A 24,069-nucleotide genomic window follows, 5' to 3' on the forward strand; every position below is an offset into this window, starting at 1 on the left:
AATTTCATTAGCACATTTTTAAACTGATACTTGTTGCTGTAATCTCCAGTGACACAATCCTTTAAAATTTCTGCTAGAGTGATATGTACTATCTCCCCAGCAGTATTACATCTAATTAAACTACAGGAAGAAACGTGAGCTAATTTGTATGCAAAAGATGCCCCCCCCCCCAGTTTCAGATAAGGTGAGCTTGCTATCTACTTTCTCAAAAGCAAAACAGAACAGCTCTGTATCAGTTTCACTGATGTCACAGGTGGGCTGTTTGCTAATTTGATTCATGTGCCCAACTTTGGCCTGGAATTTGACATGTTATCTGAGAATGATCTTAAGCTACTTACCCTCCCACCTATACCTCTAGATTACAGGCATGAGCTGTCACACTTGGTGTGATGAGCTGCTAGAGACCGAAACCACAGCCTCCTGAGTGCTAGGCGAGCACTCTACCACCGGAGTGTATTCCCAACCCTTCATTCATTCATTCATTCATTCATTCATTCGTTCATTCTTTAATATACATATTTGATAGTCCACTAACTTTGTTTACAAAGCAGAGACAGTTATTATTGACTATGCTGGAAGAACCAAGACTCAAAAGTAGTTTCTTTGTTCAAAGAATACTAATATATTTGGGAGAAAGACCAGTTCCAAGATAGCGTTTATGTTTCTGTAGTTATACTTGGATATTAGGAGATACTGGGGAGAGGTTTGGTCAGGTAGGACCAATTGATGGAGTAGCAGAGAACATTTATGTGAGGTGATGGGCAAAGGGAACTTAGGGTTCCTAGAGTACAGTTTCTTGAGGAATAGCATTAGAAGAAATGGGCATTAATTGTGGTTGTGAAGTCATTTTGTAATCATCGCCCTAAATGCCGATGGAATGGAGACAGACATTGTCAGCAGTTCCCAATTTTCAGTGACAACGTAAGAAGCAATAGAAGACAGATAATAAAGCTGACTTCTAATTTTTAATGTATTTGCCATTGACACATAGAGAAATTGAATGTGAGTCTTGAGGGCTGGTGAGTTTGTTGGCAGCTTGTGTGGTGGAGTTTGTTTAGACTTTATACCACAACAGTAAGTTTTAATTCTCGTCCACTTTTTTAAAGTGTAACCATAGGCAATTTAAATATAATTTCCAAGTTTGAGTTTCCTTACTTATAAAAGGGAAGAAAAATATTCTATTCTAGGATTGTATCATAAAATAGAAATAAAGGACATGGCACACACATAGCTACTACTGAGGTTATTATAATTATTATTATTTCTGTTAATTGGTTTACCACTTTGGTGGGCTTTTTGATTGGATTTGATCTTTGGAATTTCATGGAATTTCATGCATGTTTGTAGTGCACCGTTTACTCTTCCTTCCCTTCCCTGTCATCACCCCCTCTGTTGTACAAGTCCTTTCCCCACATTCATGGATTTTTGTTTGTTTTTTCTTGTGTCTCACTGGTGGGTTTTCAGTTGGTTGGTCGGTTGGTTTTTGAGAGTTGTTTTTGTTGTATTTTTGAGAGAGTTTCATTGTGTGGCCAGAGGTAGCATGTTGAGGTTACAGGCATACACCACTGTACTTTGATAAGTGTGCAGTGTTTGGTTGTAAGAACAGTGGATGGTAGAGGTGGGACAGTGATAGTTCCTGTATCCTTTAAGGCCCAGACCCTGCTTCCAAAAAACCAGGGGGAGGGGGATTATGACTTTTCTTACCTGATTCAAATACAAAAGCAAATGTTATTTTTTTGAAAATTAAATAACTTGGTAGACAACCACGAGAGTAAAACAACTAGGAAGACAAAATGTTTTCCAAGTGACAGTTGAGCAAGTACAAGAAATTCTGCTGCCTTCTCAAGATTCCATTCTTTTAAAGTCATCAGAAACCAGCCATTCAGAAAATGGTCCAAGAAAAGATACAAGATAATTGCTAACAAGTGAAGTAAATGTTACAGCTTGCAAAAATATTTAATAGATAACAGAGGTGTTGAGGGGTGGGAACCATCAAAGTGTGACAACAAACACAGAAAAATCTGCAGAGAAAATTAAGTTGTTGAAGAATCAAGCAAAAATTAAGGTCAGTGCCCACAGTGCAATTGACGTGGAAGGACCAACTCTTGGGCTTGGTCTATGCTTAAACTCATGAGGGTTTGCTTAGCATTTTTAATTTTTTAAAAGAAGCATGTGGGTTGGGCAAGCAGCTAGAAGGCTGAGACAAGGAGAATTTTGAGTTTGAGGACCGCCTGGGTGAAGCAAAGCAAAAAGAAAATAGTCTGGGAACTAGATATGACCATCATTGCTAGACTCTTTTTATACTGCAATAAAAACCATTAAAATACATGATGATCATATAGATCTCTAGATAATATTGGGAAGGTTAAAATTGCTGTGTTTTAAAAGTAGGATATACAATTGTGGTAGCACTGATAATGTCTGTCACCTTGTGGCATATATCATGAAAAGTCTCAGTTATCTGCAGTGAGCATTGATAAATGTTGGGGTCATTTTATAATTTAGTTTTTGTTTGTTTAAATGGTATGACATAGATCGCAGGGTTGCTGAGCATTCTGTGGTATATAAGGAATCTCCCCTCAGCTGTGGTCTGAATGTTGTGGTGTCAAGATTGAGAAACCCTGGCCTAATACATAGAATAAATGTAGAGAAGATAAACTGCCCTTAGCTTTGATCAGTCTATGCATGCTTCTGAAATCATATGTGGATTTTTTAAAACTTTCAGTCCTTTGTGAACCTACAACTTTTGTAGAATATAGTGGAAATCTCATGGTATTGTCAAACTCTTATAAATAAGTCCTTGACCATTCGGTCTTGCATGGACGAGAGTTTGTAGACCACACTAATGCACAATAGTTAAGCAGTACTGCTTCAGCTTTGTCCTTAAATATTCGTGTTTTCCTTTTATTACCTTACTTCCTACACTAAAAATACATTTTGAACTGAGGTAGAAACTAATAGTAAAAACAGTCTTGCTTTAGGGAGAAAAGGAAGCTAAGTGACCATTAAGGTTCCTGCTGTAAGCAAAGCTTCTTTAGCCCAGTTTCAGTTCACAAAGATTTCTTAATCACTGTTTTTGTGCCAGGAACCATTGTAGTGATGGGATCCCTCCGAAGAAGCAAAGGTCTCTACTTTCTGCCTGGAGCTACTGTCAATTATTTTCTTTTAGAAACTTAAAAGACTCAAAAGGTATTTAATTGTAACAGCACAGAATTAAAATGTCACTCAATTTCCTATGGCAGCATTAATACTGTCATCCATTAAGTTGGCCAATAGAAGTGGTACAGAGGTAAAAATCATAGAATTGAACTGCTTGTCTGGACTGCTCGCTCTTTAAAGTTGGAACCTTTACTGCCATGTATGAGCGCAGCTGATCCGAAATGTGGAAAGAAACATATATAAACTCTTAAAAAGATAAGTTGCCTCATATTATCTATTATATTTTCTTTATTTTTTATCAGAAACCCCAATGATGAAAAATACAGATCCATCCGTATTGGAAACACAGCCTTTTCTACTAGACTCTTACCGGTCAGAGGAGCTGTTGAGTGTTTGTTTGAAATGGGCTTTGAAGAGGTAAGTGTGTAAGGCTTTCTTCCCCTTCTGCATGTGCAAAGCAGTCAGCAGTGCCGATGAATAGTTGTTTGAATGAAGTATTATTTTTAATTAATTGATCATTTTGAAAACGTGTAGAACTTCTTTTTACCTGTTAGACATTTTAAAAATATAATGAAGTCAGGATATAAATGTAACAAGTTTCCTGAGTTAGGAATTCTTACAAGTCTCAATGATTTAGAATAAAGAGGGTCGAATAATGTGCCCCTTCTGTCTTGTCGCAAGCACTGGCTCTGTGAGTGCACAGTGGATCCTAGGGATCATCGTAGTCTACAGTAGGAGGTAGAAAATGTGAAACAAATCCAGAAAAGACGAGTTTACTTGCCCCACAGAATGATTTTCTTCTCTGACAGGAATCTCAAAGTCTTTTACCATTTTATTTCACAAGAAGAGTTTGGTGTTTCCATCCCCTCAAACCTTGTGGCAGAGATAACACAATACACATAGTTATCAGAATTGTGAATGTTAGCCAGGCATGCTGGCATATCCAGTAGTCTTACCTACTTGGGGGGAAACAGACTGGAAGATTGTGAGCTCAGGGCAGCCTGGATTACATACTCAGACTCTGTCTCCAAAAGACAGAGGATTCAGAATCTTCTATGTTCCCCTATGTGATATGTAGGATTTTGGAAGTTGAGCAGGACTGCAGGGCCGGTGGCATTCTGAGGCAGCATCATAGACATTGTCTGCCCTTCCTAACCGAGTTCTATTGCACACCACGAGGATGCAGCAGTGAAGCAAGTTAATATAGCCCCACCTCACCGAGAGCGTGTGTTCTAATAGTTAGAGAGCATGAAAGCGGCTACAAGTGCGAAGGAGAAAAGACGGTGCTGTGCTCACTGCAGTTAGAGTTGCAGTCACTGCAAGTGCGAAGGAGAAAAGACGGTGCTGTGCTCACTGCAGTTAGAGTTGCAGTCACTGGAGCAGTCAATGACCAGGGAAGGCCTCAGAGGAGGCGAAGGTGAGCGACAAGAAACCACTCAGTGCCTGAAACTCAGTTCACACAGAGGACTGGCTTGTGCTAAGGGCTTCTAGCTGTGGTAGCTGTGAGACAGAAAATAGCTTTAGGGATCAACAGACCAGGGAAAGACTTGAGTGAGAGAGGAAGCCTCGAGGTTAATCTTGATTATCAATTTGATTAGATTGATAAACACCTGGGGAGTTTAGTAAAACACATCTATCTCTTATCAATGGGAGTATTTCCAGGGACAATTCAGGACTTTTTTCCTAAATGAATGGTTGAATCCCTCCCTGGAGGGATTAATTAAAAAGGGTGGAACTACAGAGGTGGGGCCTCAGTGAAGGAAGTAGACCTCTTGGAACACTGCTGTGGATGCTATCTCTTACCCCGGCCTCTTCCCTATCGCTGCTTTGGTATACTCTGTCTTTCTAGAGAGGCCTCTCCCACCACGTGGTCCTACTACCTTGATATTCTGTCTAGCCGTAGGCCCGGAAACATGTTGCCAAGTGACAGGGACTGAACCCGCTGAACCTAAGCCAAAATAAGTCCGTACTCCTTTAAATTGTTTGTCAGATATTCTGTCACAGAGATGAGAAATGGAACTAATATTGAGGCCATATTTTAAGTAGGGAAGAATATTTTCAAATATGTTAGTTATTGCAAAGAGAATATTCTGGATAATCTGGAATGCAGGCAAGGGATGGTACAGGAAAAGCAGTTGAGCTTGCTAAACCAGTTTAAGAATGCCTGGCAGTGGTTATGTGAATAGTGGAAGAACCTTTATCTGCTCTGTCTCTGGTGTTCCTAGCTCCAGAGGATTGCTATTGCAGTGCAGATAGTAGGCTAGAAACATTTGTTGAATGTTGCTGGTGGTAGAGAGGTGAGAGCTAGATGCATTCAGGAATTACGTGTGTATACCTGTGTAGAGGAACCAATAGGTCTTAATGAATTAGAAGTCTGTACAAGGGAAAAGGAAGAAATTGGGGCTATCATGGTTTAGATTTCAGATACTAAGTCGATAATAGTACCACTAAATGAGATGGGAAAAACTTGGAAAGTGGCAGCTTTTAAGGGAGAAAGCACTGCTCGACTTTTGGTTTGACTACTTTGCTATTAAATACTGTCTAAGTAGAAATATTAGTAAGTTGAATAAGGTAAGTCCACAACTCAAAAGAGATCAGGCCAGGATTCTAAAGCATGGTATCATCTGATTACAGATTTAAAAAAAAAAATCTGAATGTAGAGAATTTCCAGCAATAAAGGGAGAAAAAGGAGATCACTGCTGATTTTGTACAAGGAAATGAAGACTCAAAATTAGGCAGGCAATTAAAAAAACTTAGTAATTGACATGTAGAAGCTGTATTAGTTTCTCATTGTTGAAGTGTCACAGGTTCAAGGGAATCATATTTGTCTTTCACTTAGCAAATATTTGTGTGCTAGGTAGGGTAACCCTCTGACCAAGGACTGTATTAGTTTTGTCCCTAAATGTCCCACACCCAAAGAAATGCATCAGTTGTCAGGCATTCATTGTGGTTGGGTCTCCTCCATGCCAGATAACAAACTACTCTGAAACTTGGAATAGTATTTGATGTAAATGGAGTCACACTGTCCTATTAAAGTGAAATTATAGTTGCTTTCTGCCAGTCTTTAGACTTCACACTTCAGGACAGATCTGAAGTAACTGTTTCATCATTGTGACTGAGTTGTAAGATGGGCCAATATAGCTGAACACATTAGGAGTTTTGATAGGCTTTTAAGTTGAAAGGTACATCTGATGTTTACCCTGAAATTTGCAAATGTATATTAAAATCCTGAAAATTATGAGTGAGGTTGAGGAAGACTGGGATCCAAACATCTTTTTGACCCTGTAGTTTAGTGTAGTAGGGCCATTCTTAGCTGGAAGTCAGATCTGTCCTCTATCTGCATTCTCTTTCCCATCTTGGTAGGGATGAAGCATAGTAAATCTGGCAGATTTGTTCAGTTTTCTAAAACACAGTTCTGGTCTTTAATTGTCCTAGGCTAGATTTGCTAAACAATCCTGCAGTGAGAATTGTCTTGGGAAAAATATTTCAATAAGCAGGTTTGTTCAATCTTAGAATTCTTCATTTCTTAAAATATTCTTGGATCTTTACATATAGCCTGTCATTTTGACCTTTTGTGAAAATGTGCTATAGATTAAAGATTTTTTTTTTTTTTGTTTTTTCGAGACAGGGTTTCTCTGTGGCTTTGGAGCCTGTCCTGGAACTAGCTCTGTAGACCAGGCTGGGACATATTGGCCATAGGTATCATTTTTAGGATTGGGTAGAACCACACTTCTGTCCTCTTGGGACTCTGAGGTGTGGACTGAGATGTAGATCAGTTACCTGGGTACTCCATGCATAGCCAAATATCCATCAGTTCCCTGTTGGCCACAGAGTTCAGTTTCAGTTCCATTCCTCCACAGACTACCATCTGCATTTCCAGTACTGCCTCACGAATACCAAGTCACCAGAAGGTTTCATTTGTGGGAACCAGATGGTATTTATAGATGTGAAGCATTTCCCCCTTTTTAAAAACTTTTGTTATTTGAATTTTTTGTTTGTTTTCTTTAACAGCCTGTCCTGAAACTCAGTGTGGCATCCAGGCTGGCCTCAAACTTGTGATTTTGCTGCTTTGGCTTCCCCAATACTGGGGTTACAGATGGATTTTTGTTTTTTATTGACATGTACTATTTTGTACATGTCTGAGAGATCCTATGTGATATCTTGATATATGTATATACATGAGGTAAGGATCAAATCAAAGTAATTGGGATGTCCATCATGGTGAGTACATTTAAAATCCTGCTTGGAGATAAAACTGCATAGTTGTCACTACATGCACTCTGCTATACCCAAAACATACCAGAACGTTCTCCAGCTGTAGTACTGTGCCCAACTTCTCATACCTGTCCCTCTCCCCGTCTCTAGTATTTACTGTTCTTCACTGCCTTTCTAAAGTTGAAAAGGGTGAGCCATCTCTGTTGTAGATGTTCTGTTTGCTTGTCCTTTTCCAACTATTGGCAGAAGCTTGTAGGTTTTGGTTTCTGTCCGACTGGGATGGGGTCAGTCCTAACAAAACAATTGAGGTCATTGCAGTTTGAATCCATGATTGAGCAATTATTGGGTAGCACAAGTTAGGTTATTCAACTTTTTTGAGCCTTTGTATTTTCATATAAAATGTATGTTAATGGTAAAATTAGAGCCTTTCAGATGGTTCTATTGGAGAGAATGTACATGAAATTCTTGCATAGTACCTAGATGGGATCAACACCATGAGTGGTAGAAATTAATTTTCACAGGTAATATGTTTAGTACCTGAAGCATCATGGACATTTTGAAAATGGATTCTGTGCAATGAAGTTTTCTGTTCTTATTAATTCCAGCAGCTTCCCATTACCAGGGAAGTAGTTGTTTTCAGTTATTTTAATGTGTGATCTGCAGGTGTCTTAAGGTTACTGTCGTTGTGGTGACCAAACACTGTTACCAAAAGCAATTTGAAGAAAGGGTTTATTTTGCTAACACTTCCATATCACAATTCATGATTGTTGGGGCTAGAACTTAAACAGGACAGGAACCTAAAGGCAGGAGCTGGTGCTAAGGCATGGAGGAGTAGCTGCTAAACCAGCTTAGAATTCAAGACCATAAGCCCTGGGGCATCCCCACCAACAATGAACTGGGCCCTCCCCCATCAGTCACTAATTGATAGAGTGCTTTTCAGGCTTGCCTAAGGCGAGCTTATGGAGGTGTTTTCTATATCGGGGTTCCCACACTCAGATGACTCTAGCTTTTGTCAAGTTGACATAAAACTATCTAGCCTAAGCTTTGGCTACTGTGTGTGGTGACAACCTTTAATCACATTACAGTTGGTAGAATTACTGTTTGCCACTGTTACTTCTCAGCACCTTGAAACTTAGTTAGATATATTTTCATTTCACCTTTTTTCTTGGTTTACAATTTACTATTTTGAATTAGGAGTCTTGTGTAAGTATATATTAAAGCAATCTGTGCTATGAATAAGCACTTAATTAATGTCAACAAATACTACTTATTTTCTTCTGTTTTTGTTCAGAGAACTTTTCTATTCCTGTTAATAATCTGTAGGTTTGTTTGTTTATTTATTTGTTTATTTGTGGTAGTTGGGGGATGCTGGAAAGATGGCTTACCTGTTAAGAGCGCTTGCTGCTCTTACAGAGGACCTGAGTTTGATTCTCATTGCCTACATACAGAAGCTCACAAAGGCCTCTAGCTCTAGTCCTATGAGATTCAATGACATCTTTGGGTCTTTGTGTGTACATGCACATACCCACACACAGATACATATATACTTAAAAATTAAGTACATCTTTAAAGAAAAAAAAAACCTCTAATGCCAGGCGTGATGGTACGTTCATTCAGTCAAGAGTCAGAGGCAGGGCCGGGCGGTGGTGGCGCACACCTTTAATCCCAGCACTAGGGAGGCAGAGGCAGGCAGATCTCTGGGAGTTCGAGGCCAGCCTGGTCTACAAGAGCTAGTTCTGGGACAGGCACCAAAGCTACAGAGAAACCCTGTCTCAAAAAACCAAAAAAAAAAAAGTCAGAGGCAGACAAATCTTCATGAATTCGAGGCCCACCCAAGCTACATAATGAGTTCTAGAGTAGCCACGGCTACACAGTGAGACCCTAAATTTAAAAAAAAAAAGAAAGGAATGAATGAATGAATAAATCTATAGTTTGAGGCCAAAAATGTCACTTGTGGGTAGAGAACTTGCCTAGTGTGTGTAAGACCCCTAGCATTACAAAAAAATTACATCCACATTTTCAAATTAACTGTCAGTGTATACTTTCAACTGTTCTTGGAAAATAGTGGACCAAAACACACTTCTTATGTAACTATTTTCTAAAACCTGGGTTTAGAAATTGTCATGTAATTTTTATTAAAAAAGTTTTAGTAATAATTGTATAGTTATTGTTATTATTATTGTATACAGTTTACTAAATGAGGTCAAGGTAAATGACATATCTATCCCCTCAGATGGTATTTCTTTGGGAACATTGAAAATGCTATTCACTGTTTTGAGATAGCCCATTTATTGTTGTCAACCATATTTATCTTACTATATGTTATATAGCTTCTCAGTCATTTTGTGTGATACCTTCCTGATCTTTCTGTTGTGTATAACACATGTATACTGGGAACTAAACCTTGTTCCTCATAAATGCTAGAAACCAATGTATTTCACTGACCTGTATCTCCAAATTTTTTTTAAACTATATTATGAGACCATCTCACTAGCTTGCCCAGGTCTTCATTGATCTTGGGATTCTGCTTCTCAGTGTCCTGAGTAGCTGGGATTACAGGCCTTAGCCTCCTGATTCCTTTGTATGGTAGTTTTTCTACTGTCATTACTTTGTATAGAATTTAATAGAAACTTACAGTATTTCATTTTATTGCAGAGAATTTAGGGCTATGCATTTGCACTCTTACCATATTCTAAAGTGTTGTTTTTCAAAAGCTCTCCTAAGGCTAGGGCTGTAGTTCGTTCATTTGGTAGAGTACTGCTTGCTACGCAGGCATGAAGCCATAGGTTCAAGCCCCAGCATGGCATTGGCTGGGCTTGGAGGTACATATCTGTAATCCCAGCACTTAGGAAGTGGTAGGAGGAAGATTGGGAAGTTCAAGGTCACCCTTGGCTAGAAAGTAAATTCAAGGCTGACTTGGAATATAGGAGACCTGTCACAAAAAAATAAAGTAAAATAAAGGTCCCTTGAACTACATTCAATAATGCTAAGCTTTATATACTACCAAGTAAATACATTTTCTTAATCTTATTTAAAAACTATTGTCTTTGTTGAGATTTGATGATACATTCAAGACTGCAGAGATGGTGCCATGGTTAAGAGCACTGTATACTCTTCAAGAGGAACCGACACCCCATGGCAGCTCAAAAACATCTGTCACTCCAATTCCCGTGGAGCCAATACTCTCTTTTGGGTTCCTTGGGGACTAGGCACATACAGAATGCACAAGACACATATGTGCAGTCAAAATACTCATACATATAAAAATTTAAAGAATACTTTAAATATATATATAATACATTCAATAGTATTGGCTTTACTGTGTATAAGAATGACTGTCAGTTTAAAGCAGAAGTTAAGATTTTTCTCAATTCTGTAAATTCCAGGGAGAAACACATCTTATCTTTCCTAAGAAAGCCTCAGTGGAGCAGCTGCAGAAAATCCGTGACCTGATTGCCTTAGAGAGAAGCAGCAGATTGGATGGGCCAAACAAGAAGGTGGAATTGTCTCAGCAGCCTTCAGAACAGTCAGAGAATCCCACTGGATCAACACAGCACTCAGGAAATCAACCAGGGCAGCTGCCAAGCCTACCTCCTGCTCCAACGGTAGTATTGTGACCCAGCATTCCTTTACTTCCTGTCAGTGTTGATAACAAAAAAGAATTATTTCTGAAGTTATTTCTCAAATATTCTTGGCTTTAGAGCTCTAATTTCCTCAAATTTGTTAAGCCTTTTGAAAATCGTCAAAGTTATAGCAGATGTGGGGAAAATGACTACCACATATTTTCCTCTTCCTTCAGTTCCTTGCTGTTGTAGCCCAGGCTGAGCTTCAACCAATGATTCTCCCACTTCAGCCTCTTGAGTGCTAGGATTGTAGTTGTGTATAACCCTGCCCAGCTGCATACTTCTGAAACAAGTTTTGTTTATTATTTACAAGTATACCTGCTTTCTTGGTACTTATATCAGCTACACAAATGAGCATGTCTTTAACCTCAAACAAATAAACTTGCTGACCCGGTGTATATTATGACCATTAGATTAGTTGATTGTCTCTATTGTGTTTACACTGGTAATATAAATTTTACCTGCTGCAGTCTCGATGGGGATTATTTATTCTCTTGGTCCAACCATTATCAACATCTTAAATGAAAAATTGGCTTCTTTAAATTTAAATGATAATTTATAACAAATCTTTTTCTGTCCCGCCAGCCAGCTTCTGAATAGTGGCATGGAGACTTATTATTAATTATGAAAGCCTAGCCTTTAGCTTAGGTTTGTCTCAACTAACTCTGACAAATTAAGCCATTTATATTAATCTATGTTCTATCTCGTGGTGTTATCTCTCTTTCATCTTGCACCTTCTGTTTCGTCTCCATCTGGCTGGTGACTCCATCCTTCTTCTTCCCAGAGTCCTCTCTGTCCCCTGAAGTTCTGCCTAACCTCTTCCTAGCTATTGGCCATTGAGCTTTTATTACACTAATCACAGCAATACATTTCACAGGGTATACAAATATCCCACAACAATAATCTATTCATAAACTGGTTGTATATACTTAAAATCAGTGAAATTTGGTTATTAACATGAAGAATTGAAGTCAGTATTTTTTTATGTCTTAGCAGGCACTATTGGCAAATTTAAATGACCCCATTTAATAGCTGTTGTGTGTCTTTTCCTGAGGAGACATAAAGAAATGGATATGCACTTTAGAGAGGGCCCTAGCAGCAGACCAAGGGAATGAATCCATCCCAGTCCAGCTTGGTGAACTAGTTAATCTCTTGAACTTATTTATAGGCTCATAAATGATGCCTAAACAGCTGCATCATTAAAAAGTTGCACCCTAACATGGGTCATCATGGGTGAGCTCCTCCCAGAAGCTGCATGGGTGGAATCTCTTCAGTTGTTTTCACTACTTAATGTACTCTGGTCATTCCTGGTGGCACATGCAGCTGGGTTGGGACATAAGAACAAGGGAGAAGCTAGAATCTCAAGTTTGTTTTCACTACTTAATGTGCTCTGGTCATTCCTGGTGGCACATGCAGCTGGGTTGGGACATAAGAACAAGGGAGAAGCTAGAATCTCAAGTAAGGGTTTGTGTTAGTGACTTCCCTATTGCTTTGATAAAACACCATGTCCAAGGCAACTTTATAGAAAAGGGGTTTATTCAGAGTTTATGGTTAAAGAGTGTTAGGGTCCATAGTGACAAGGGACAGCATTGCAGCAGGTGGAGACATGGAGGCTAGAGCAGCAGCTGATGGCACATCTTGAGCTATAAACAGGAAATAGAGAGAGCGCTATCTGGAAATAGTATGTAGCTTTTGACACCCCAGAGCTTGCCTCCAATGACACACTTCCTCCAGCAAGGCCATACCTCCTAAGCCCTCAAGCAGTGCCAACAACTGGGGACCAAATATTCAAATGCTTAAGACTTATAGGTGATGACATCTCATTGAGACCACCACAGGTTCCCTTCCCACACTTTCCTTCTATGAAGGACTAGCTCAGTCTCATAAAGGTCTCCAGAGTGCTGGTCATCCTAGCTGCTTTGACTTTGAGATGACAGTGGACGTCATACCTGGAGGACAATATTAACAATAGGGAATACTTGGTTTGCAAAAATTCCTTTTGATAAAGGTTATTAGATATTCAAATTTTCACTGTCAGAATTCTTTGTGATATTCTACAGTTATTTTATGAGTAACTAGTTTAAACTCATATCCACATATTATAATGTTAGTGGACTACCTTGTCATTTTTCTCCATACAGTAGAAATTTACGTAATCAATTCTTAAATCCACCCATCATCTTCTCATATTGGCTAATTCTGGACACTTTAAGCTCCTTTTTCCTTGGTAGTCAGACAATTGAGAGTCTTTTCTGACTCACCTGGAAGGCCCCACACTGCTCCTTTGAAAATAAAGAGTGCAATTGGTAGGTTCTGGCCAGCTAAGACACAGATGTAATCTGTCCTTTCTTGTAACCTGTATTGAGTAGTTCCCTAACTTTTTTCAGGAAAGCTTTAACTCCTCTATCCATACTCATTTATGTCTCCTTTGATTTACAAATCTGGAAGGCAAAGTAGTTGTTTCCCTTTTCATAGCTTCACACATTTAATTGGTTTATAGTAGTAATCCCAGCCAGAGCTTATGATGGTTCTCAGAAATGTAACTGTCAGACCATCAGTTGGGATTGTTTTGATATCAAGACCATTATTATATAGAGAAGAAAGGTAAACTGAGACTGGTAAAACTAAACATTATAAATTATATGTGTATAATATTTAAATTTTTCATGTTGAAAATTATGAACTCAATTTTTCATATTAAAAATATGTAATTTTAAAGTCTGGAAAACTGTACATACCTAATTTTCTGTAAGTGGTAAGATTGTGGGTGATAAATTTTTTTACACCTATTAGTAGTTCGTGATCTTTTGGGGGACAGTGTGTAGTTTATACTTATTTTTTGTTAGAAATGTTTATTGAATTCCAAAATGAATTTAAAACATCACTTAAAATTTATTGTTAAATAGAATGTTCATTCTTAAAAATAGGCTCCACATCTAGAGGTCACAAATATAAAGGATGGTATAAAAAGTGGAAAAGAGCTGCTGGGCTTGGGGATCATTGATTCTTTGCTAGAGGAGTGAGCTTGCTTATCCAGCATCGTGGATTTGACAGGATCGGGAGCTTTGTACTTTCCTATAAAGAGTCTTAAATAGCTCATATCAGAACCTAAAATAATTGGAAGTATGAATAGTGGGGAAAAGCCTTTTTGGTCTCAAACAGATTTCATATTTTAAATTTCCATTTGCACTCCAAATAACTTTTTCTCTGTCAGGCAATTAACTGCTGCCTTGTGTAGCATTAGTACGTGGTTACCCAGCTGCCATAATTGCCCTGCAATCAACAGCCTTCTATTTTTATGGCTTAAGCCCCCCCTCCTTGGACCAATGAATATGTAACGAAATAAGGCAAAAAAAATAAACTTTATTGTTCAAGATTATTTGAATGCCGTTAAAACTACAATGAATGAGGTAATTTCCATATAGAAAAGGAATAAATTGAAAATAAAAATACTCTAAATGAGTTCTTAACTCTCTCACTAAATGAAAACTGCATTCAAGAGAAATACACCACTTTAAGTGCATCATTTTAATAAGAATTCTTTCTAATAAAAATGGATAGTTTTGTTTTTCCATCAGTTTTTCTTTGTAACAATTTCTGTTTATGTCAGTAGCATACTACATGTTGATGTTCTAACACCTCATGTCTTAGAGCTCACCTGTGTCTGCTTCCTTCTTGATCTCTTTTCTCAGGAAGGCTTCCTGATGTCCTCTATACCTTTCTCTAGGCCACTCTCTCCTATGTTACACTGGCCTCACAAACACATCCCTGAACAGAATCCCATCTTTAACATACCATTATCAGAACTTTCTTCTAAACTGTTTTAAAACGAGTCAGCACACAATCTCCCTTGAGTCGTGCATGGACTGGATTTCTCGCTACTGCTTTCCCATCCTCACCACTGTCTCCATTTCTCATGCACTTGTCTTACATCTCCATCTTTGGTTATGTACCATCAGTAAGATACTGCAAGCACACAGTCTTCGAGGACAGTGGTCTTGTTTGCTTTAATCTTAATCATTTTCCAGTGTCTAATTCATTCACAGGCAGATATTTGTTGATTCACTGGTTGATCTGTTAATACATGATTTTTTTTCTTTTCTTCAGTTTTTTTTCCTTTCTTCCATTTATCTTCTTCTTTCTCATCCCCCCCCCCCCCGTTTTGTGATACTGAGGCCTCATGCATGCTAGGCAAGTGCCATACCACTGCTCTACGTCCCCAACTCTCTCTTACCTGTTAGAGTCTCAATTAGTCATCCAGGCTGGCCTTGAACCTAACGGTTCTCTGACCTGAGCCTCCACAGTGGCTGGGATTCAGGCCTCTGCCATTGAGCTTGATTACAGTTTCTTGTGCTTATATCCTAGTGCTTAATACAGTGCCTGGCGTACTGTATTTGGTATGGTTTGCTAATCTAGTCACGTTTACTATGATTGCTCTCGGAACTTTTGTCTTTTTCCCCTTTTATGTTGGAGGTAGGATCTTGTTATGAAACACTTACCTCCTAATTAATGGTTTCTGTGTTGTGACATTTTATAAAGTATATTAATTTGACCCTTCTACATGATTTGGTTTGGTTGGGTATGAATTCCATGTACCTACTCATTTTTCCATGAGAATTTTCAAACATGTACTTCATGTGCTTTCAATAAAATGTCTGCTACCAGACTCTCCCACCTTCACTCCATACACATTTAGTTTTCCTTACTGCTTAAAGGGCCATTAGGATTTTGGGTTTTTTTTTTTAACCTACTGATAAGCAGTGTTGTAGTCTTGTTTAGTTTGTTTTTATTCATTCTCGATCTTCAGATGTGTAAAATTTGCTTCTTTTATTTCTTTGAGATGTTTTTTTTTTTCCATTGCTTGTATTCTTTTCTAAAATTTCTTTGAGGTTTGGAAACTTCTTGGTTTGTATCTGATTCTTTTATGCCTTACTCTTAGAAAATGCCTTAGTCAGTCGTCATTGTCGTCTTCTTCTTCTTCTTCTTTTTTTTTTTTTGGTTTTTCAAGACAGGGTTTCTCTGTGGTGGGAGCCTGTCCTGAAACTAGCTCTTGTAGACCAGGCTGGTCTTGAACTCACAGAGATCCGCCTCTGCCTCCCAAGTGCTAGGATTAAAGGTGTGCGCCATCACCTCCAGGCTCTTAGTCAGTCTTCTAATTGATACATTTATGTATTGTTTGATTATACCAGTACCACCTTTTCTCAGTGTTTAAATTTTTATTCCGAAAATCTGTACTAGAGCCTTTTGAATACAGATGGCTCCCACCTTACAGTGTTCAGATTGAGTTTTCTTCTTTCTAGTGGTACGAGAGATGTGCAGTACAAGTCTAGTGGAAACCACCCTGGAGTGTAAGTGAGCTCAGTGTTTTCCTGTGCTGGAGATACATAGCAGACACTCCCTAGTAACAATGGACAAGGGCAGTGAGCTGCAACTTGACCAGCCTCGGCATCCTGAGGCCCACAGAGTACTGTGTTACCAAGCTGTGGTCCCAGAGGGGGTCTAAATGCTTTTTCACTCAAGATATTGCTAGCCTGTGATAGATTTTCCAGGCTCTCACTCCATTGGAGGAATGTCTATATGATATGTGCTCTAGTCTTGGGAGACATACTTCTTTTCAGACTCTGATGTGTTTTCTATTGTTACTGTAGGATTTGCTTTCTGATACTAATTCTTTTTGTTTTCGTTTTACTTTTTTGAGACAGGGTCTCTCCGCAGTTTTGGGGCCTGTCCTAGAACTCACTCTGTAGACCAGGCGGGCCTTGAACTCACAGAGATCCTACTGTCTCTGCCTCCTGAGTGCTGAGATTAAGGGTGTGCGCCACCACTGCCTGGCCTGATACTAATTCTAACACACTTCTCCCCCTTGTGGTTCATGCCAGTTTTATAGACCCCGCCACACCTGGCAGAGCCTAGGAGCCTGCCAGCTGCCTTTGTTTCCAGCATCTGTAATGAGGGCAAGACATGCTACTTTTGGGATATATGTAGGCACCTGGTGTGGACTTGATGACTAACCTTTCTGTTGGGACTCTAAGCATGCAGTGTCACTGCCAAGAGGCAGGCTTCCTTGGTGATGAGATGACAAGGAAGGAGAAATACTGTTCTTCCTGCAGACCCTGCCCACCCACATCCTTTCCTGCTGTGTAGTGCTTTGGCTCCTCACACAGTACAGTTGTTTTGGAAACTTTTTCACATTTCTGATGGAGGAAGGTCATTGGTTAAATAAAAAGAAACTGCTTGGTCCTCATTGGTTAGAAGATAAGTGGGAGGAGTAAACAGAACAGAACGCTGGGAGGAAGAGGAAGTGAGCTCAGACTCCACAGCTCTCCTCTCCGGAGCAGACGCCTCAGAGAGACGCCATGCCCCAGCTCCGACCCAGGATGGACTTAGGCTAGAATCTTCCCGGTAAGACCGGTGCTCACAGATTATTAGAGATGTGTTGATCGGGATATCAGAATTAGCCAATAAGGGCTAGAGCTAAAGGGCCAAGCAGTGATTAAAAGAATACAGTGTCCGTGTAATTATTTCGGGTAAAGCTAGCTGTGGGGGCGGCCGGGTGCTGGGGACGCAGCCCGCCGCTCCATATTACTACAAATCGCGCCCAGCGTGATGGACTAAACCCACTTAAAAAACCTGAGAAGGCTTAAAAATAAGGGAAAGAGAGTTTAACACAGACACCTCAGAGAGACACCATGCTCCCTGCTCCAGGGAAGATGCACGCATGAAGCTCCGACCCAGGATGGACTTAGGCTAGAATCTTCCCGGTAAGCGCACCTAGCTGTGCTACATAGAATATTAGAAATGGGCTAGTCCAGGTGTGAGAGTTAGCCGAGACGAGGCTAGATAGAAATGGGCCAAGCAGTGATTAAAAGAATACAGTGTCCATGTAATTATTTCGGGGCATAAGCTAGCCGAGCAGGCGGCCGGGGTGCTGGGAACGCAGCCCCGCCGCTCCTATTACTACACATTTCTGTCAACACTTAGGCAGGTGGACATACTGTTCGGTGTTTTTCTTGTAGCCCATACATATGCCTTTCCTCTTTGGATATGTGTTGACATTCTTGATCTCACAAAATCAAGAATGTAATGGTGTATGTTACACGGGTTTCTAGCTGAAAGGATTCTCAGATGTGTTGCTCAGAGCCCTGTCTTGAATCATATGTTCATCAAAACGTCTGGTTTACAAATTCAACAGCGAATTCGTAGGACTCTGTGTAGACAGTGGAAAACAGACAGATACAAATGTAGCTGTCTCTTAATATTAATATTATAAAGGCATCCATCTAATTGGCTTTTTTTTTCGTTGACTCCATATGGTATCATTGAACCACAGTGGCTTTTTTCTATTACTTTTATAGCATTGTAGAAAAGCTAATTTTAGTGTTTTTTCTTCTTAGGTTGTTGGTGATTCAACCATCTTAAAAGTTCTGCAGTCCAACATTCAGCATGTGCAGATCTATGAAAATCCTGTCCTTCAGGAGAAAGCATTGACGTGTATCCCAGTCAATGAACTAAAGAGAAAATCTCAAGAAAAGTTATTCAAAGCTCGAAAGCTAGATAAAGGTAGTGGCTTCCATAATGATTTATTGCTAATTATGCATTATTATTGAATAATAGTACCTTTAGCTATATGTGCACACTAGGAATAGACAATGATACATATATAGATTTTTAAGAAGTATAACAATAATGGACATATCTTTGCTTTTTTTAAAAAAAAATATATTGTCGTTACAGTAATGTAGAAAATATCCCATCCTACCTTTTTAAGCATGCGGCTCTTGCTCTTTAGTATGTTAACCTTTACCACTACCCTTCTTTTTGTCATATAAAATGGAAAGTCTACCCATTAAATGGTTATACTCTACCCTTCCCTACCCCCAGCTGTCAGCAATCACTATTCTGCTCTATGGTTCTGACTGCTCTGTTGCGTGTAAGTTATGGATGGCTTACTTGGTTTAGTGTGATTTCCCTAGGACTCGTTCATTTGAACATACTGCATAATCGTCTTCTGTTGTGAGATAGATGATGAGCCATGTGTGAGCATCTGTGTCTTGCCTGTGTAGTCATCTGTTAGTAGACACTTGCGTTGTTTCATGTTTAACTCTTGTGCCGCTGTGAACATGTGTGAACAGATATCTCTTTGAGACCTGGTTTTAATTATTTGATGTTTTAACCCAAAAGTGCTAATATTCTAATTCTAATTGTTTTGAGGATTTGCCAAACTTTTCCTTAGTGGCTGTACCATTTTTCCTTCCCATCAGTAGTGTACGGGATTTCAGTTTGTCTTCGCTAGCAACTACTCAACTAAATATTTATATTTATATGTAATTATATAGAGGTAAATAGAGGTAAAGTGGGAGCTCATTTTAGTTTTAGTGTGCCTTTCCAATTTTTTAATGGGTATTTGTACATCTACCTCAAACAAATGTTATTTAACATTTCTCTAAAAAATATTTTTTAACTTAAATATGCATTTTCATTTTAATATTGGTATATAAATGTTTGTGGGTAAGGTAGAACTTTATGAATTATATAGCAAGTATTAAATAATACTTTTATGTTTTGTATTGTTTTTTTTTACTATGCTACAGATTGAACCCAGTGTCTTGCATATGTTAGACAAGTGGTCCACCCTGGAACTACCCCACTGATTTAATTTTTAAAATATTGTCTCAGTGTATAGCTCAGACTGACATTGACTTTATGCTCTTACTGCCTCTGCTTCCCAAGTGCTGGGATTACTGGCGTGCTCCACTATGTCTGGCTTTAGTGAGTCTAGCAGAATTGATCCCTAAAGGTAGACACAGGTTCATTTTTGTTATTATATAATATTTATTGATACAGAATAATTTTATAACAGTTGTCTTTGTATAAGCTCAGGTTGCTGCTTACACTGAGCAACCTCTCTACCTCAATTTCTTCATTTGGAAATAAGAATACTTGAAAGTGCCGGGTGGTGATGGTTGCACGCCTTTAATCCCAGCACTCGGGAGGCAGAGGCAGGCGGATCTCTGTGAGTTCGGGGCCAGCCTGGTCTACAAGAGCTAGTGCCAGGACAGGAACCAAAAGCTATGGAGAAACCCTGTCTAGAAAAAAAAAAAGAATACTTGAAAGAATAAAGAACTGAGTACATTTAAACAGCCCAGAAAATGGTTTTGACCTTTATAATCATTTGTTAGCATTAATGGTGTCAGGATTTTAGTTGTTAATTTTTTTGCAACTATAGGGTTTTTGATTTTTTTATGTAATTGCTTTTTATCCAATTATCTTATTGCGCAATACTATGTTTTTTAGGGCACTTTATAGTTTGGGGGAAAGTGGTTACCCTGCTTTCTAATAAACAGTTTTAGTGCTCTAGCTTAAATGCCACCCGTCTGCATACACTGCAGGCACCTTCTGAAGTGGTCTCATTCCTTCTGTCCAGAGTGAGCGTGTCATCATTCATTCCACTCCTCTATGGAATGTGATTACTCAACATGTTGCTGCTAATTTGTTTTTTAGAAAAAGAATAGGAAAAATAATTTCTTCAATCTGAGTCTGCCCTTTCCTTGATGCTCTTCATTTCTTGATGTAAAACTAAGTTTCTGACCTGCATCACTTTCTTTTTTCCTATTCTGAAAGATGAGACACCTATTGAAGAGTTTTGAGTAACGTGATGTACACGCCCATCTCCATAGTATCCCCCAGGACTAAGGGTAGAACCCAGGGCCTCCAGCAAGCTAGACAGATTGACTACACTGCATCTTAGCTCGGGCTTTTTCCCAGGGAGAACACTATTACAGGTAGAGACGAGGCTCAGGAAGATGCTGACAGTTCTTGTACGTCTCAGTTTATTTTGACTGGGACTGTGTCATGAATGTTCTACTGGAGAACTTCCACATTGTTCAGGAAAAGTTAGGATTTTTACCCAGTCAGTCCTTGCCCCTCCATATGGTATGGCTCTTCAAAATTTGTTCTTCCAAATAGTTCTGTGGAAAAATAGTTTAAATTTGTGTGTGGCTTATAAATTTATCTCACATATATTTAGTTTTCACTTATATATCACTGGCATCTTGTTAGGTCTCTGCAAAATGCTGTAATACACATTTATTTCATCTCCACAGTTCCCTGTGGGTGGGCACTGGGATTGCTGTCTGCTTTTCTTTGTGCTGAATACAGCTCACTGAAGTACTCATAAAACATGCCTCCTGGTCCTTGGACAAACTCACCCTTGCCGGTGTCCACTCTGACCTTCACACAAGTGCACTGTGGCACACTGCTCACACACTTCAGTAAATATAATTAATATAATTTGTTTTTTTTTTTGAGGCAGGGTTTGCCTGTATAGTCCAGCTTTTCTGGAGCTCACTGTGTTGACCAAGCTGGCCTTGAACTCAGATATCTGTCTGCCTCTGCCTCCCAAGTCCTAAGTTTAAAAGTGTGTGCCACCACTGCCCAGCTGAATAAATGTAATTTTTAAAAATAAGTATGATAGGAGGTAGTACTTTATTGATAAATTGGGCAGGATATTTAGTGTCGTGCTCACTTGCTGGGGCTCTTTTGTATGTTGTAGATATTGTTGTGTTTATGTCTTCTGGGATGTGTGTCCATGGGTAAATTCTGTTTCACAGTGAAACACTGATTAAAAACAATAAAAGTAGTTACTGGAGAGACTCTCTGCTTTTTCAGAGAACCTGAACTTGATTACTGGTACCCACAGGGAAGCTCACAACCTTCTGTAAGTCCAGACCTCTGGGATCTGATGCCTTTCCCAAGGGCACCAGGCATGCCTGGATATGCAGACATATATGTAGGTAAAACACCCATACACATAAATAATTTATTAAAAAGTTGGTACCATGATGTTTAAAGTATCTGATATTTTGAATTCTACCTGTGGCTTTGTTTTTACTGTTAAATGTTTACCTATGTATATTCCTAACTAATTTAATACAGCCAGTATTAATATTTTGTTTGGTGCTAGTGATAAAAACCTGGACCTCCTCATATCAGTCAGATGCTCCATCACAGAGCTTATCTCCAGCCTAATGTAGCCATTTTTTAAATGTTTTTCATTCTATTCCCTTGTGTTGTATGGGTCTATTCTAAATTGACCCTAGTTCCTTGAGACACCATAATGTTCTGCTCACCTGCATAGGTAGCACAGAGACAGCAGTGGTCACATCCTCTGCTGTTCCTGTCAAATCACACAGGTTACTGTGTGTTAAACCTGTTCACAGCAGCTGACATTGTTCCTTGTGAAAGCTTTTATCATCTTACTCTATCATTTATTTCTGATCCCAATTCAAGCATAAATCTATAGTAGTTTTAACGTTCTGTCAGCGTTAGACATTAACTGATTCTCTCCTAACTTCCAAGGTACTAATGTAAGTGATGAGGACTTCCTTCTACTGGAGCTCCTACACTGGTTTAAAGAGGAGTTTTTCCGCTGGGTGAATAACATTGTGTGCAGCAAATGCGGTGGAGAGACTAGATCTAGAGATGAAGCATTGCTGCCCAATGATGATGAGCTGAAGTGGGGTGCAAACAACGTAGAGGATCATTACTGTGATGCATGCCAGTTGAGCAACCGGTTCCCAAGGTGGGTACCTGTGAAGTGATGTTAGAGGGTCTCTCAGTGGGATGGTTGGCAGGAATTTATTATTAAATTAGCTTTTGATCTCCATTTTAACTGGACTTGATATTTCTTTTGGACAGAGGTCTACAGACTAGACTTGAAAGGAAAAGTATGGGCTCAGGGCACCCAAGGCCAAGTTTTCAGCACAAAGGAGATGTATTTGCCCCAGAGGGACAGGGGGCAGGGAATAAGAGTCAAACTCAGGAGATTAAGGACAAGGGGGAAAGGGAAGGGAAAAAAGGGGAAGGGACAGAGAGGGTGGGGAACAACAAAGGACTGCCTCTGGATGGAGAGGAGACAGATGTGGCACATAGGAAAACAGCAGTTTATAAAGGTACAAGGGGAAACCCCGTGTTAGGATAAGGTGTTTAATTTTAATTGGCATGTCAATTAGGTGAGCCAAAGCGGGCTTTTTTGATTGCTGGACTGTGGTAGTCTGCCTTAGGAGGAGCAGTGACTAGAAAAGGGAATCTTGGTGACTAATGTAATCTCATGGTTTTTAGCAAGGCAAAGGGAATTGGAAGTAGGGCAAAGCCTGCCAGAGCCACATGTTTGAGTGGGCTAGTGTCCCTTGAAGTCAGGCAGACTAGACTCAACCATATCTACATTGTCTAGTAAGACCCACCAGAATATTCCGTCTCCTTTCCTCTGTCTTCTCTGTCTGTCATGTATGTGTGACTGTTTCTTGTGTAGTCCAAGCTGAACTGAAACTTCTGGTTTTCCTGCCTCTACCTGTTGAGTCGTGGGATTGCAGACATGTATCACTATACCTGGTTTATCCATGCTTTGTGTATGCTAGTCAGATACTTTGCCAGCTGAGCTGATCTCCAGCCCTTACTATCTCCTTTTAAATTTCTAAATGTATTTATAGCTTTTTAAATTCTGAAAGTGTTATTGATAGTGATATACAGTGACAATAATAATAACAGTGATACCATTGATCATTATGATAATACAGAATTGTCTTTATTTAATCATCAGAAAAGGGGGGGGGGGTAAAAAGTAACTTATAAAGGCAGAAATTTGTTTTGATTAGGACTTTCCCTGTCCCAGTCTTTCATATTTGGCTCAATCTCTGCATTTTTGTTTTGTTTTGTTTTTCTTGTTTGGTTAATTGGTTTGATTTTCTAAGACTGAGTCTTGCTGTGTAGCTCAAACATGATCCTCTTACATGCCAAGAATACATGTGTGCACCACTAAGCCTGACCAATCATGTCTGTTTTAAAATTGGGAAATTAAAATTTTCAATTCACTTTTTGACTTATAAGCCTTTTATTAGATTTTCTTTCTTGGGGGCAGGGTGGGCATTTGAGACAGGGTCTTTCTATATAGCTCTGGCTGTCCTGGAACTAGCTTTGTTGACAAGACTGGCCTTGAACTTGTGGAGATCTGCCTCCCAAGTGCTGGGATTAAAGGCATGTGCCACCACCACCCTGCTTGTTAGATGTTCTTAAT

At 39.3% G+C, this 24,069-nt stretch overlaps 1 protein-coding gene across 2 annotated transcripts in view; it reads left to right on the plus strand.

The window, feature by feature from the left end:
* The window catches only part of Ngly1 (N-glycanase 1), a 46,494-nt gene that overhangs the window by 1,756 nt on the left and 20,669 nt on the right, over positions 1-24,069 (plus strand). For both annotated transcript variants that reach the window (XM_075988630.1, XM_075988629.1), the window contains exons 2-5: positions 3,462-3,576; positions 10,761-10,979; positions 18,392-18,557; positions 22,356-22,578. In XM_075988630.1, coding sequence (XP_075844745.1) covers positions 3,462-3,576; positions 10,761-10,979; positions 18,392-18,557; positions 22,356-22,578 — 723 coding nt within the window. The remainder of the gene's footprint in view (positions 1-3,461; positions 3,577-10,760; positions 10,980-18,391; positions 18,558-22,355; positions 22,579-24,069) is intronic.

Source organism: Microtus pennsylvanicus, chromosome 10, assembly GCF_037038515.1.
Source record: "Microtus pennsylvanicus isolate mMicPen1 chromosome 10, mMicPen1.hap1, whole genome shotgun sequence".
Classification (NCBI taxonomy): Eukaryota; Metazoa; Chordata; class Mammalia; order Rodentia; family Cricetidae; genus Microtus; species Microtus pennsylvanicus.